Source organism: Panulirus ornatus, chromosome 18 (assembly GCF_036320965.1).
Source record: "Panulirus ornatus isolate Po-2019 chromosome 18, ASM3632096v1, whole genome shotgun sequence".
NCBI classification, from domain to species: domain Eukaryota; kingdom Metazoa; phylum Arthropoda; class Malacostraca; order Decapoda; family Palinuridae; genus Panulirus; species Panulirus ornatus.
Window position 1 is genome coordinate 29677297 of NC_092241.1, and position 16269 is coordinate 29693565.

At 41.8% G+C, this 16269-nt stretch overlaps 1 protein-coding gene across 5 annotated transcripts in view; it reads right to left on the minus strand.

The window, feature by feature from the left end:
• Window positions 1-16269, minus strand: part of LOC139755019 (uncharacterized) — a 127831-nt gene that overhangs the window by 64890 nt on the left and 46672 nt on the right. For 4 of the 5 annotated variants that reach the window (XM_071672940.1, XM_071672942.1, XM_071672941.1 and 1 more), the window contains exon 4: window positions 3432-3470. The exons of the other annotated variant lie outside the window; for it this stretch is intronic. In XM_071672940.1, coding sequence (XP_071529041.1) covers window positions 3432-3470 — 39 coding nt within the window. The remainder of the gene's footprint in view (window positions 1-3431; window positions 3471-16269) is intronic. 5 annotated transcript variants of the gene reach the window in all.

A 16269-nucleotide genomic window follows, 5' to 3' on the forward strand; every position in this document is an offset into this window, starting at 1 on the left:
ATGAGTGAGGAAAGATTGACCAAGAGGATATATGTGTCGGAGGTGGAGGGAACGAGGAGAAGAGGGAGACCAAATTGGAGGTGGAAAGATGGAGTGAAAAAGATTTTGTGTGATCGGGGCCTGAACATGCAGGAGGGTGAACGGAGGGCAAGGAATAGAGTGAATTGGAGCGATGTGGTATACCGGGGTTGACGTGCTGTCAGTGGATTGAATCAGGGCATGTGAAGCGTCTGGGGTAAACCATGGAAAGCTGTGTAGGTATGTATATTTGCGTGTGTGGACGTATGTATATACATGTGTATGGGGGGGGGGGGTCGGGCCATTTCTTTCGTCTGTTTCCTTGCGCTACCTCGCAAACGCGGGAGACAGCGACAAAGTATAATAAAAAAAAAAATAATATATATATATATATAGATAGATGAACACATACATACATACATACATACATACATATGCGTGGATTATACGATATGTATGTAAATACATGATACATATTTGGGAAAATAAGAGCAATCAAGACCTCATTTACAGCTCATCAAAACAGAGTGGATTACGTCTCAAAGACAAATAATTTTCATCCATTCAACGCGCGTCTCTCCTTTTTATGTAGACGTATATAATATGATCTAAAATTCATTGACAGCCAACCTACTGTTTACGTATATAAAGTAATAAAGTACCGTAATCGGGGGGGTCAAAACTCATGAATATAGACGGGAAATCCAGCCATGGATGTGAGTGTGAATCTTTCATTTTTGATCAGAACTGTAGATATGGTTACGGAGGAAAAATATAAGTAAATTACCTTCTCGTGGTTGAAGATAGAACATGCGTCTCCAAGTAATAACACTCACCTGCAACGGAGAAAAAATACTGTTTATAGAGTTATGGACAACGTACGTGGGTACATCATATTAACTATAGCTATTTACCTGTAATCCTCATGGAATATCTCCTTAACCAGTACTTGAGTGATACATTAATGATTAGATCACATCAATGATCCATTTCACCCAATCATTTCATAAGAGTGCTGCACGAGTCTCACCCGGGGTCCAGAATAGGTTATATATTCATTCCATTATGAGGATAAGAAATGTCTGCTACTCAGGTCCTTGGTGCAAATACATTCCTTAGAGTAAACAAAGAAAATCATATACATTGCTAACATTTAACCTCTACTAAGTGTAGAACAAGTGAACTCCAGGAAACTTCACTTTCCAAGGATCTGGTTCAAAGAACACTATAAAATCTACATTGGCGTCAAATCATCTACAAGTGCATTTCATAACTGGCCGCCACTCACTTCTCTTTCCCTTATCTCTCTGTCATTCATTCCTTCCCTCTCCTGTTACTCCCGTCTTCGTATTTTCTTCATTCCACATTCCCTCTTCGCAGTCACACCCTGAGGATAAGGAAGGACTATGACCTATGGCATGGCAGTGCTGAGTATGAGAGAGGGAAACAGTGTGTGTGACTCGGCAGTGACAAGGATGAGAGGCAAAGGCAATGGCCTGCTAGTGTCGAGGATGAGAGAGAGAGAGAGAGAGAGAGAGAGAGAGAGAGAGAGAGAGAGAGAGAGAGAGAGAGAGAGAGAGAGAGAGGCGTAACGTGTAGATCAACAGTGCCGAAAATTAGGAAGGGATGACTGGCAGAGCGTTTGGCTTGGTCGTAAGGGATGACCGGCGATGACGAAGACGAGAGAGGCTGAGCGTTTGGCTTGGTCGTATCGAGAATGAGAGAAGTGCAATGATACATGTGAACTGCCATAGTCGAGGGAGAACTTATGACTTGACATTGTCTGCGATGAGAGAGATAGGGCGTGTGGTCCGACAGTGCAGGGGATGAGGAAGAAAGAACGTATGGCCTTCTAGTAATGGGGAAGAGGTAGGCCAAACCTCTGGTGTAGAGATGCAAAGGACGAGAGGCAGTGATGAAAGAGGCAAAGCGTGTGGCATCGTAGTAACAAAGAGTGATAGAGACTATGAGAGAGGTAGAGCATAAGGACTAACAACACCGAAGGTGGGAAAGAGTCAGCGAGAGGTTTAATAGTGGCGAGGATGGGGGAGACAGGCCGCGTGGCCTTGCAATGTGGAAGAGAGTTGAAGAATGTGACCTGGATATAACAAAATGAAAGAGGCAAGGAAAGTTAACCTGATGGCACTGGGTAGTGGAAAGTCGGAACGCATGATGAGGGCAAACACAGCTAATGACTAGACAGTGCTAAATATATGAACGGAAGATGTGTGTGTGTCTTTATAGTGCTAAGGGTGTTGCCCTGTGGCGTCAAGAATGAAAAAGGCATAAGATTTATCCTCGAGTCCAAAGGTATGAACAATAGGGTATGTGGCCTGGCTTTGCTTTGCTGGCTATGAAAGAATCAAAGAGTGTGGTCAACACCTATGAAGATAAGAGGGGCAGAATATATGATACTGCAGTGCCAAGAATGAGAGAGGCACAAGAAGTGGCTTAGCAGCACCGAGGTTTAGAGGGACATATCACATGATAACCAGACAATGTGAGATATTAAGAGGCCCTCTTGTGTCTCTGCATCGCCAAGCATGAGAGAGTGTGTTGCCTGTCAGTAAATGGAATAAAAGGCAAAGAACACAGCCTGGCAGTGTCTAGAGTAAGAGCATGTAGCCAGGCAGTTATGAGGAAGAGAATGATAGAGAGTATGGCCAGGTACTTCTCAAGGATACGCGAATTATAAGGAGCGTGTCTAGGCAATACCGAATACAAGGAAGGCAAAGCGCATGACCTGGTAGTAGTGAGGATATGAGAGAGAGAGAGTATGTAACTTAACAGTAATCAGGCTGAGTAGGGTAACGCATGAAGTTATGAATTACCAGTGATGATAAAGCTAGAATCTAAAGTTTAACAATATGAAAGATGAAAGAGGCGGAACATGTGTCGAAAATAAGACCCAGCAGCAACGAGGATGAGGAAGATGGAACTTGGGGCACAGTATTGCCAAGGACGAGAGAGGCAGAGTTGTGTGTTCCGGCAGTGTCGACGATGAAAGAGGCCCAGCCAGTGTCCCAGTGGTACAGGTGGTGGTAACATGTGGTGGCTAGAGTTAGGCAGCTGTTTCAGAGGTCACTCTCTCTCTTTCACCCAACCCAACATTATGTGAAACTTACCAGATACCATCAAATGTTGAATAAGTGTGCTTCAACAAAAGCTTCCGTGCATGTGGCGCAGGTCATAAGTATGTATTTTGCTTGTATGTGCTACTGGTGGTGCTTATATGAGGTAGTGAGATGATTGGTCTAGGTGGTGAACCATAGTGCTGTGCTGGTGCTTATAGCAAAAGCTGCTCAGTTGTTCTCGCAAATTTGACAAAGAACGACAGTGCACAGGAAACAAAAGCGAACTTAACACTGGACTGTGCAGAGCTCAAGCGAGTAAATTCACCTGTTTGTAATTACCTTTTGAGGAGTTCTCGCCAAAGTAATAGGAACCAGACACTGAAATTAAGAGAGAGGAGTTAATTATCACAAAAATAACGGAAACACGAAGGGACTATTTTGTTCTGCATAGAGAGAGAGAGAGAGAGAGAGAGAGAGAGAGAGAGAGAGAGAGAGAGAGAGAGAGAGAGAGAGAGAGAGAGAGAGCGTTTTCCTGTGGAATGAGAAACAAGATATGTATGAGCGGTTTTCAATAAACCTTCCTTACCTCATATAACTTCTGCTAAGTTAACTATTCATTTTCCGCTCCTCATGTCTGTTTTAGTAAAGGTTCTTACGAAAAATTACAAAGAGAGTAGTGCTTCGTATCCTTAACAAAACAAATGATAAGTTACTCAACTACATTTCCAATTCAAGCAGTTGATAATTGGGGGTTGCAATGTTTCTTAGCTCTGACACCAGTTGGCAGCACCAGGTGGGCGGCGTCTATACGTTAGCACCATCTGTTGGCCCATGCTGGAACTGTCCTCTCGCGAACGTTTGAACCCATAAAAATGTTGTTGTAAGGCACAGACAACGTAATGTGGGAATAATCGTCAACGAATTTCGGGATCGTCTTAGAGAATTCATAGCAGTAAAATGATAGAAATGTCTTAAGGCTTGTATTACATTACAGATGGCAAGTATAATTCTTCTTTGCATCTCTTAATCGAATTAGATATTTGTATAACAACAGTAATTGTATCTAGAACAGAAAAAGTAAATGCAGTACAAATCTGGTGAAGGTTAGTCATGCGTTAAGAATTTAATGAACAGCAATCCACGGTCACATACTCGTAAACAACTGATATATCTCACTTTGCTCATACAGTACAGTCTAGGGTATTTTGGACATCCTGCAGGTAATCATATATATATATATATATATATATATATATATATATATATATATATATATATATACATGTATATACATGTATCTTAAGTCAAACAATCAATGTGGTATTAGACTAATAGGAGTTGGTTATAGCGAGCCGGTCAAGCCTTGTAACAAGATGGTTCAACAGTAAGGCTTCACCAAAATTAAAAAGTTTAGAGAAAGACACGAAATACGATGTACTGCTCATTCAAAGTAGGAGATGATTGGACAACGAAATACTTGCTCGCAGGTGCTAGACACCGCCTCGGTCACTGTTCACTAAACCCCAGCGAAAGCTTCACTGCAGACATCAATAACAGGAACCAATTAAAAGACTCCGACACATTAACGTTGCGTCGGGATAGTAGATGGGACAGTGTATCAACCCTACGGAATGTTCACGCTCTGTTCAAACACCAACGAACTCGGTTGAACTTGTTGGTCTGTAGAGCAGCCTTGGTCCAACCCTACGGGATGCTCATGCCTAGTTCAGTCAGCAACTAATTCGACCATGGAACATTCCTGGACCAGCACGACGGAAGGTTCACACAGGTCAGTGTCATCAGTCTCAAATTACTCATGCACATCATCAACCTATGACCAGTGTATTTAAGTGACGAATGGACTTTGAGACCAATGAAACCCATTTTTTTTTTTTTTGCACTCTAAGTTGATTACTCAAGGAAGAGCCTGTATCATAATCAGTATCAATTCTATACAGAAATTGTTTCCATTACAATCGATCCCTCTCATTCCTCTTCGTTCTCAATATGGAGAGCCCAAGTAAATGCTCTCCCTGCACCTTTCTGTCTCCTCTGCGGTCTACCTCTTCTCCCCCTTGTACCTCCTACATATCCACATATCTTCTTGAATAACCTATGGCCAGCCATAAGTTATACATGACCTTACCACCCTAAAGCACTCTCAACATGACTCTTTCTAATATCTTTTTCCCCCACACTACAGATACTTCTAACGTAGGCACTCTTCAGTTGAGCTGTCCACCTGATTCCAATTATATCACTCAAGTCATCCATCTCTACTGCTCTTATAATTTGACCTATCCTGACCTACATACGCGAGGGTAATACATACACCCACAAGCATTCGAACAAATACTTCTTCATGCAAGTTTCTTGAGCATTCTACGCCTTCATTTTTCCCATTCACCAGAGATTTCAAAGCACAAATAACTTTTTCCCTTACACGACTCGAAGTTCAACTTTAGTTTTGCCTCTACCATATTCTTATCAAATCTTAGCATCCATATAGGTAAGCTCACCCACAATTTCCAGTTTTTCGTTATATAAAGTGATCTTACACTCAGGTGTCCCATTTATATTGACAGCTTGCGTCTTACTTTAATTCACATTCCTCGATCCTTGATTAAGAAGGCCCACCTCCTATCCAGCTCCTCCACAAAATTACGTAACAACAAGGGATAATCTGTATACAGTGACGCTAGGAGCTTCCAATGTATCTCTCCAGGGTTAAGTATGGCACAACATTCACCCCACACTGTTTTCATCTCGTGTAACATCACATGCATAAAAACACTAACCAACTATGGCAACATCACACAACCTTGACGGAATTCCACTTTTTTTTTACGCCACTCACTCCCACCAGTAATTATTCTCACACCACCACTCCCATCATATAAGTTCCGACCATCATTCCAGGCAAACCATACAGTCAAGAACTTCTCAGAGCACTTTCTTTTATTTCCTCTAGCATGTGTCTTTTCCCAACAACTTTCTCTGCTTTGTTTAAGTATGAAGATATGGTTCCCTACTAAGCTTGAGAAATCAACTAAACTGTAGGAACTTCACAAGTCCTAAAGAATGATATACACCAATCCAACACGGCAGGATTACTTCCAAAGAATACCATGTTTCGTTTTGTAGCCAGTATGGAACACTCTATGGACAAATTGATGCACCTATTTTATGACTTATGTTTATATCATACACGAAAAGAGATTCAAATCTTTGAGAAGTTCCAAAACCTTTCACAGATTGAAGAAATATGTTTTGATTCGGATAACTTTTTATAAGATTCTTAATTAAACAATGCAAATTCATTTAGAAAGGACAAATTTTGGACAGTTGATGTGACATGTTTATTAGGATCTGCATTCATCGTGATAATTGGACGCCATTATTTTACGAAACAAATTTATCACTAATTGTGAACTAGCTGATGTTCAATAAACATTCTCAAAATGAATACTAAGTTGTACTGAAGAGAACCTCTGTCGATTTAGGGGTTTCCTTCTATAGCCACGGGATTATAAAATCAATTCAAAGCGAGAAGAAATCTACTTAGTCGTTTCTCATCTGAGAAAACTTTAACGTTTACGATGCTTGACTTGCAATGTCACGCAAGATATACGAGTGATCTAATAAGACTTCGAGAATCCCAAGAAAAAATCGACGACGATGGTTAGTGGGCATGGTGGCTGGTATTTTCACAACACTCTTTATAGCAGCAGACTGATGATGAAGGTAGTCAGCTGTTATCAAGAACACGGGGACTGGAGGACGGCCACTGACCCTCATCCACCAACGGTGGCGACTTATTACCTCCAGCAGCGTCGTAGTGCTACATCAGTAGCAGATATTATCTGGGGAAACACGACACTTGCTCTAGACCTTAACCTTTCACTGAGATGACGTAGGATCCATATCGAACAATGAAACTTACGCTCAGGGACTCAATAGCAATTACACAGGCTTGACATATGTATTCAGATACGTCTAATAATGTTACTAATTTTTGTTTGTACTTCAGCAGACAAGGAAGGTTTATTTGTCCTACAGTTGTGGAACACAGAATTGATGATATCAACAGCAGTCGTCTGGAGAGAACCACTAGGAGCATCAACGAGTCTAACTTGTTGGTTCTTGCACGAAGTGGTAGGTAAAGGAGCAGCCTGCGGACACATCACTAAACCCTCTGGAAAATTGATCACCTCGAGTCGAAACAGGATACTTGCTGCTTTAATTATGGTCTAATAGCTACTAATCTTATCGGTAGCACTGGCTGTATACATCGCAATCAAGGCAACTAATACATAAGAACCTACAAAACTGTCATCATAAGCTATATCGATCATTTTTTTTCCTTATCATAAATTCTTTATCTAACTTTGTACTTCATGATCTATGAGTCCTACAAGTCATAAACAAATTATCAGTTGACGGTACTGTAGTCGAAGCCAATTTACCAGATGCTATTGTACCTTAAACATTCGCGGATAAATTGCGGTGTTCTCATGTCATCAGTGTGGTGGGTAAAACCACCTCGGCACTATGGCACTCACGTAAAAACGTAACAAGCGGTCAGAGCCATACTAGTGGTGAAAGCTGTTCGTATTTGCAGGGGAAGGAAGGAGAGGCCACTGATGAAGTCTCGTAGTCATTCGAGTAATTCATTGCTTGAATTCCTAAGGATTAAATGCTACACACAACAGTGTTTTGTACGAGTAAGTAATGAACTTTTTGTATCCAAAACACAACGAATGATTAATAACATCACTGACGTAAGTATACTAAATGAGGTTTAATGATACATGAAGGACTGCATTCGTTGTTTAAGGGCAGATGTATTCGATCGCGAGACAATTTATTGCTCAAAACTTCAAAATAATAGATTCTTTCTCATGCTCTTAGAAAAATGAACTAGACACAAATATGCCTTACAGTCACTGTGCCTTTTGCTTTACTTTATCTTTATCTTATCGTTACTTAGCGTATACTTTAGAGCAATAAGTCAAAGATACGAAACTCAATATACGCTTATGTGCTTAAATGATTTGAATCGTCAAAAGAACACAGGTCCTGTAGACCAAAGATCATTTGAATGTGTATATAAAAGAGACAAAGAAAAATTGATTGGATGATAGAATATGAGGAATTTATTTAACAAAAGTGTAGTGATGCCGAGAGACCAGCAGATACAAAGGAGATCGGTTATGTTGAGAATAAGAAGTGGAATAAGATGACCTATTCAGAGGTGAAAGCAAACATGGCTGACATAACACATTGTCTAATAGGAACGAACACAGACTTAGATGACCTGTTCAGAGGTGAAAGGAAACATGGCTGACATAACACATTGTCTAATAGGAACGAACACAGACTTAACTATGAGACAAACGCAGCTAACGAGTTTTTTTTTTTTAGCGACTGCATGTGCGTGGAGGTGATTGCCTTAAAGTTTCAGGAAGCAAAATTACCGATTTCACGGCATTGTTTACACTTCCACTGCAGGCAGGTCACCCTAACTCTTATCCTATATCGTTTAACACTTTATTACCAGCATATGTTACTGATAACTACCTATCATCTCAGGATGTAGTATAAAGTTCTGTCATCACGGTTCATTATAGCAATTACTGTCACTGGTGGTGACCTTAGCCAATTACCAAGGTCTATAATGACCCGCAAAATATTGCAAATGAGACTTAAATGTCCAGATGTCGAGAAGTTGATCTTTCGATTCTACAACTACCAAAAGAGCGCGTAACAAGGGTCACTATGTAGTTTAGAGCAATTTGATAAGTCCCATGTTGACAGTAATTGACTCCTGCAGCTTAGGGGAACTCGAGATGCGTTTTCTGATCAGAGTGTTCCTCGATTACGTAGATGGTTATTTTGGCTTCAGTGCGCCAGCGAGAAATTGTGTAATCCAAAATAACCTGGAGGCTTTTGAACTCGTTAGGTAATTTTGGTCCTATCATCGTCAATACCACCATCCCTACCATCACCAAAATCCCCCCATGGAATTTTCCTCCAGCACCATTACCATCATCTCCATCACTGAATACATCGCAGTTATCTCCAACAGAGCTATAACCACTGCTCCTTCAACTACCACAATTACCAAGCTTTTCACTTTCCTATCTGTATTTCCTCACCTTCCTCTACCGTCTACATGTTTGAATAAAAGGTGTTCCTCGCCACGTCTCAACTATCTCACAGCGTTTTAATCATTTATTGATCCAACTTTTCCGGTCGATTATTCCTCTCCATTTTCTAAGGAAGACCTAAATGCTCCTATTTGGAGCGCTTGCAAATGATCAGCCAGGCATGTTCGAGTTCACTGCATCAAATGACGCATGTATAATCAAGTTTGGTGGAATTATTCGATATTGCTAAGTTCACTGATATTTCAACTAAAGGTTAAAAATCAAAGCTGCACATCTACTGCTGACAAGTTATAAGCAATAAGAACGTTTTGACTCCAACAGACCAATGAAGGAACGTTTTGTGGTCGCGTAAAAATCCAGTGTGGATAACTCTGTAGGTCAATATCTCACATGTCGACTACAATATGTTATCTTTATGTCTTTATACGAAAGAAACATCCCCTATGGAACACTGGTTTTATATCCTACTCTGTTGAAACTGTTGAAGAGGACAATAACGTCTCTTCCGTTGTGCACCATAAGAACATAGAATCCATAATCTACATAGACTTTGCATGCTCAAAGAATGAATCATCCGCACTTCATTGTTAGCACAATATTACCCCCAGCGGCCTCTTTAGTTCTCATATCAGCTAAGCTCCTCTTACCACTCATCTTTCTCCCTATCAGACCGTTATCCTGTGATGAGGAGATCCAGCAGGAGCGCTCCGAGTAAAAGAAACAGTGAGGAAAGGTCCTCAAGCTTAGAGCATAACTGTACATGATCACAGCGCCGTTGGCACAACATCAACTGGAGTTCTGCACAGGATGGTTGGTTTAGCGTTTATATATGCTAGGCACAACAACACCGGCTAAAGATCTGCATAGGAAGGCTGGCCTACTGCACGAAACGAAAGGTTTACAGTGAGGTTCAAAAAGCACACAACACTCTCTGTGGGTCTGCACAGAGAAGGTTTCTTCTGTCAAAATGGAATCAATGATAAGATAGGTGTTAAAATACAGCTTGAACTTGTATCAAATCTGTGGATGGCAAGGTTACTGTATGATATGATGAAAAAGGAATCCTATCATCTTTTCCCAGCATTTACTGCTGAAGATTTAGAAGTTAACTATCGTTGAAGTATCGCATAGTTCACATCCAGAACTTCTGCAACCCTTTCTTCAAAATGTGGTCAGCGCTTGCACCGTTGAGGGCTCTGTGCTATCCATCACCACACGTGAGAACCATTACTGATCTGTTCACATGCGCCGAAGTCAGTGAGATCTTTATCGTCTTTCAGATATGTCTTACCCCACTGGTATCTCTTTTTTCCCATTTTCATGTCGACTTACACACTTCACCACCTCTCCCGTTTTCTTATACGTCTCTTATCTCCCGTGCTCTCTAATTTCACAGTATATTATTTTCGCATTAGCATTTTCATTTATTACAGACATCCTAATTTCTCATGGCTCCAGAGTTCCTTCACGTCTCCTCCTTGTTCGTCTTTCACAAGAGTTCAATCTTCGCACGCCCTCATCTCTTTGACCTTTCGTGTGTCTGTCAGATCAAGTAATAATCACCAGGTATCATGCTAAGGCTCTGTCATCATTCCCTCTGATGCACAGCAATTAAAGGTGCTCCATCAACGCTGTGGCTTTCAATCAACAAGCAGATATACAGGATCAGTTTTTCTTTGAGATCAAAGAAGTGATTAGAGAGAGATTAAGAAAGAATGGCCAAAAATATGTGACCTATGGATCTCATATCAGAACATGATTCCAAGATTCCTATCACCATTCCTCATGGCACTCAGTAATTATATGTGAGTATTTTCAGATTTTTGTCCACTACAAACTAGTTCTAAGAACTCATAACTCCCACTATGCAATCTTAGATTTCTTAGTTGTACGTAGGGTGGGCGTGAATAGGCCATATTTGCAGGTCATGGGGATATGCAGGGTTCAGAGGTCAAGGTTTAGTCTTCAACCACACGTCTTCACCATAAGTAACGTCTTTATATTGTATCTAGAGGTTGCAGAGATCATAGTCCTTATATGGTTGCCAAGACTCATGGTCCTCTGGCCATACCCATGATTCGTCACCAGTGTAACATTTTTTACCAGTCTACCATCAACAGTTACGCAGTGGAGACGTCTCGGGCGTTTGGCAGCAGTCAACACTGTCAAAGTGTGGACACCTCTGGTGGTGTGGCGGCCTGTGTCTTGGGCCTTTGACTGCAGTCATCACTTCCACAGTGTGAACACCTCTGGTGGTGTGGTAGCCTGGGTCTCGGGTCATTAGCTGCAGTCATTACTGCCACAGCATGGAAACGTGTGGCCCCTTGATGATGGTAGTATTTCACTGGCTAATGGCTCTTCTTCTGGCACGTTAGCGCAGAATTACTGAAATGGAGCGACGAAACGTCGTCAACATGTGTGTATTATAAATTCTAAGACAGGAGATGCTGACGGTAGCTGTGGGCAGAAACCGAGAAATCACCATGATGATATGCCGTTCGAATGATATGTTGATATGGTATTAAGGCAAGGGTTGATAGGCGTCAGGAACAGTACAGTATAGCGTGTTTTGGCAAATGAAACCTTCGTGTGACAGAGAGAGGTAAACAATGAAGAAAGCAACATGAATAAGCTGATATAATCAGATGTATCTGAAGGTGAAGAAGGTAAATGACGAAAAGGGATATAGAGGATGATTAAGAGAGAAGGCAAGTAATCGAGGTTTCCTAGTAATTTCTTTACTGACGGACTGACTGTTCCATGTCGTGCGCACTTCTGGGTAAACAAGACACGAAGTGTTTATCATGACTAGATAATTAGCGGTCATCTCCTGCGAACAGAGAATATCCGGCAAGATAATGTGTGGAAATCCTGAACTCGGGTATAGGTAAAATAACCTACGGGGAGCCCCTGAACTACGCTATCCCTGCTGAATAGCCGGCAAGGGAGCTCCAGTGTTGCGGGGCGCCGGCATAATAGCCAGCAAAAAGCCTTCAAGGTATACTACAGCATGTTAACATTAGAGTAACCAGCAGGTCAGTCTTGTACTACATGGCACCGAGTGAGGCACTTTTTGCTTCCCCTTTCATCCATAGGAGGTTCTTGCTGGTGGTGGCAGACCACGCCAACTATACATCCAACGGCAGGTCAGAAATCTTGTTTGACTGGTTCCTTGAAGATGACGCTGCAAGTTTAGGGATAACAGTGCGTACAGAAGATCAGGAGTAGATGCAGATTCTCCACTGTCGAGCCTATGTAGGTTATGACGCCGAATTAGATGGAGTGGTATTTCTTCTCATGTTTGGACGCGGTCGTGAAAGTGTTTGATGAGAGAGAGGCAGTGTTACAGAACCCACCACGAAGAAAAATATATAATGATGCTTATTCAGCAATCAAACTTACTATGTTTCTCCCAGGATTGTGGAAGTAACCATGTTGGAAATACAATGTGTTAAGAAGGTACTAGTTTAAAGAGTAAACATTTGGTAAAGGTAGAATGTCCTTTTGGCGAGACCTTGTTCGATTTTAGCAAAGGTATATTTGATGCGAATATGTTTTCGCTCATACTAATGAGGATAATACCAGTCATCTTGAGGAAGTGCTAGATCGAGGTAGAAATGCTTCTGTGAGGAGGGAAGTATAGACGTTTGGGAGAAAGTAACGCCACTGAGGGAAAGGTGTATGTGTATTTTGATAGTAGGAAGGTAGTGTTCCGAAGGTGAAACATAGACAGTAATGAAGATCTTTTGCCCTAAATCATCATCACAAATCGTCAAACTGGTCTAAGCTGAGCTCTTCTGAGTACGTCTACGGTAACCTAGCACATGATTTCCCCCAGTCTTACATAAGCCTAGCTGAGATGCGCATGGTGGGCATGAAAGTGCAAGTGAACGTTGCAGGACCTTGTGACTGTCGTGGAGATGTAGAAAGTTCAGAAAATGTGACATGTAGGCGAGTCCCGTAGCTGTGACATTGTAGCTAGTGGTGCCAATAGTAAGATACATCGACAAATGGTGTCCTTGAAATGTATGTGTTCTTGGGCCGGTGTGAGTAGAGAATGGAGTATAACTGAAGGTTAGCAGAGCGAACGTCGTGAACTGTGAGTATGAGGTGTGCCTGATACGCCCTACCTGAGTCACACACAATACTTGCGTGATAGTAGTCAGCTCTGTAATAACATCTACCTGGACAATATACATCAAGATACCCTCAATGACCACTGGCGATCAGCTCTATGCTCTCATGAAGACTGAAAACATACGAAATAGCAGAGACATAAACGCTATTACAGAGCCAGGCATACGTCACGCGCTTGGAAATCTAAACGCGAACATTACACACGAGAGAAAAGGTGATACTACACAGATGCAGCGCAGCTATGCTTACACAGGGTATGGTCCACCAGACGCTCAAAGACATGCACCAGACATGCTTCTTCAGGTGCACAAGCACACAAGCATTCCGGCAGGCACATGTAAATACACATGTACGTAATCCCACAACTAAAATCACAAATACATACATACAAAGACAAACACAGCCAAATAATCAATATAAACGCATATACCGAAAGACACATCACAAGTGTATGCACATATATAAAGCAATACACATAAGCGTATATATATATATATATATATATATATATATATACATGCAGGAGGGTGAAAGGAGGGCAAGGAATAGAGTGAATTGGAGCGATGTGGTATACAGGGGTTGACGTGCTGTCAGTGGATTGAATCAAGGCATGTGAAGCGTCCGGGGTAAACCATGGAAAGCTGTGTAGGTATGTATATTTGCGTGTGTGGACGTGTGTATGTACATGTGTATGGGGGGGGTTGGGCCATTTCTTTCGTCTGTTTCCTTGCGCTACCTCGCAAACGCGGGAGACAGCGACAAAGTATAAAAAAAAAAAAAAAAAAAAAATATATATATATATATATATATGCAAAGTACATATTTTAAGACAAATACATGAAAAACACATGCCACAAACTTGAACACAATCACACATTCACACACACACACACACACACACACACACACACATATATACACACACGAGCGCGCGCCAGCAGATACACTCCATCAGCCGAGAGGTGGCAAGTTTCCGCTTATGGTGTAACCTTGACAAATGGTCCAGCCTTCAGCCTCAGCACATTCCGTCGGGTAACCCAAGTCAGGGAGCTACGGACAGCACGAATCTGGTGACAGAGCAGTGGAGGAGAACGGATTAGAAGTAAAGGATGGAACTATAAAAAGAATGAGAATAAAGAAGAGAAGGAGGATAAAAGGATTAGAGAAAACTTGAGAGGATCGTATGATGAACGTAAAGAGGAAGGATGAAAAGGAGGCGGAGGAAGATAAGAAGATGAGGAAGGACGAGAGAGGTGTAGAAGGAGAAAGAAGATGGTAAATAGAAAGAGGAAGAAGATGACGATGACAACAATGATTACAATAAGGAGAAAGACGAGGTAGAGGAGGAGAAGAAAGACGACGATGGTCGCTAAAAGAAGAAGAGAACAAAAATAAGGAAAGAAGGAGGGGAAGAAGTAAAGGAAAGAGAGTGAAGAACAGGAGAAAATCATCAGTGAGGCAGGAGGAATGTAGGTCCCTATGACAGAACAACACCATTCTCTACCACGGACACTGGTGAGTGTATGATGGAATAGCTCATAATCCACAATACAGTATATCAAAGGAACAGTTTGTCAAGCCTCCGCGATGGCAGCAGCACCAGCCTTAACTAATCTGTATTGACGAGATCATCATCAATCTTGTTGAGAGGAGACGTGACTTTTGAGAGAGGCAGAGTCGTTGGAATATAACCACAGTCGAAGGATTTCACGTGAGTGTTGATAAGGCTTGACGACAATTGGTCTATGTGGCCTCCTTGAAGATAGAATGACTCCATCACGACTTTGCCAGCGGCTGCTGTCGTGGAATGGACTTAAGTTTCATTCTTACAAGGACTTTGGTGTCTAGATATGCATCACATTGCTTCAAGCCACAGCGAGCATACGAAGGTAAGTCAGTGGTGACATACTGTAACAAACACTGATTGCGAACCCTTTGACATATGTGTTGGCGGTTTTAAGCACAACAGGTGCTCTCAGAGGCACTGTTGGTGTATATTGTCGCCTTCTATTACTGTATCCAGTCGTGTTCTTACTTCAGATAGATCATGAATATAAAACGTTTTATAAAACACCTTGTCAAGGTAGGGTCATCTATGAGCTGTGGGTTCAAGAGAGGTTAAGTATACCTGTGTATATTTCATACGATGGCGTCACTGGACTCCACCTACGAGTGAAAAGACCTCCGGCGAGATTGATTGTTTGCCCATACCATAATCTCATCGAGGACATATTCACTCCCAAGGGGTCTATTCTCTTCATGCTACTGATGGTGGCTGCAGGGGTCCCATAGAAAAAAATGGTCGGGGTTATATAATAACATCCTTGCGTTTGTGCGTATGTGTGAGCTCTACCTGTGGAGGCCTGTCTCCAAACTTTCTATACAATAAAGCTGCCTTTCTAAACATTCCATATCAACATACTTCAGTGCGATTCTCATGTTTGCCTGCAGACACTTCGTCTTCTTCACAGTTCTTCTCTTGCGCAGCTCTAGCGACAGGGCAAGCAAAATGTTGACCATTAGTTGAAGTTAACATAGAAATTTCTATAACTATTTCTGGCTAGATAATAATCTCACAGAGGCGTTCTTTCACTCTGTGTGTGTGTGTGTGTGTATGTGTGTGTGTGTGTGTGTGTGTGTGTGTGTGTGTGTGTTTAATTAGTTATTTATTAGTACTGTACGCTGGGAGAAATTCATGCACGTCTGGCCCCTCGCTTCATTGTAAGTGTGTGTGTGTGTGTGTGTGTGTGTGTGTGTGTGTGAGTGTGTGTGTGTAGTAATGCATATATTAGCATCCCATACTAGACGTCTTAGGGCCCACAACCACAGTTATCTGGCCTATCCTGACAGTGACCCTACTAACGGAGTCC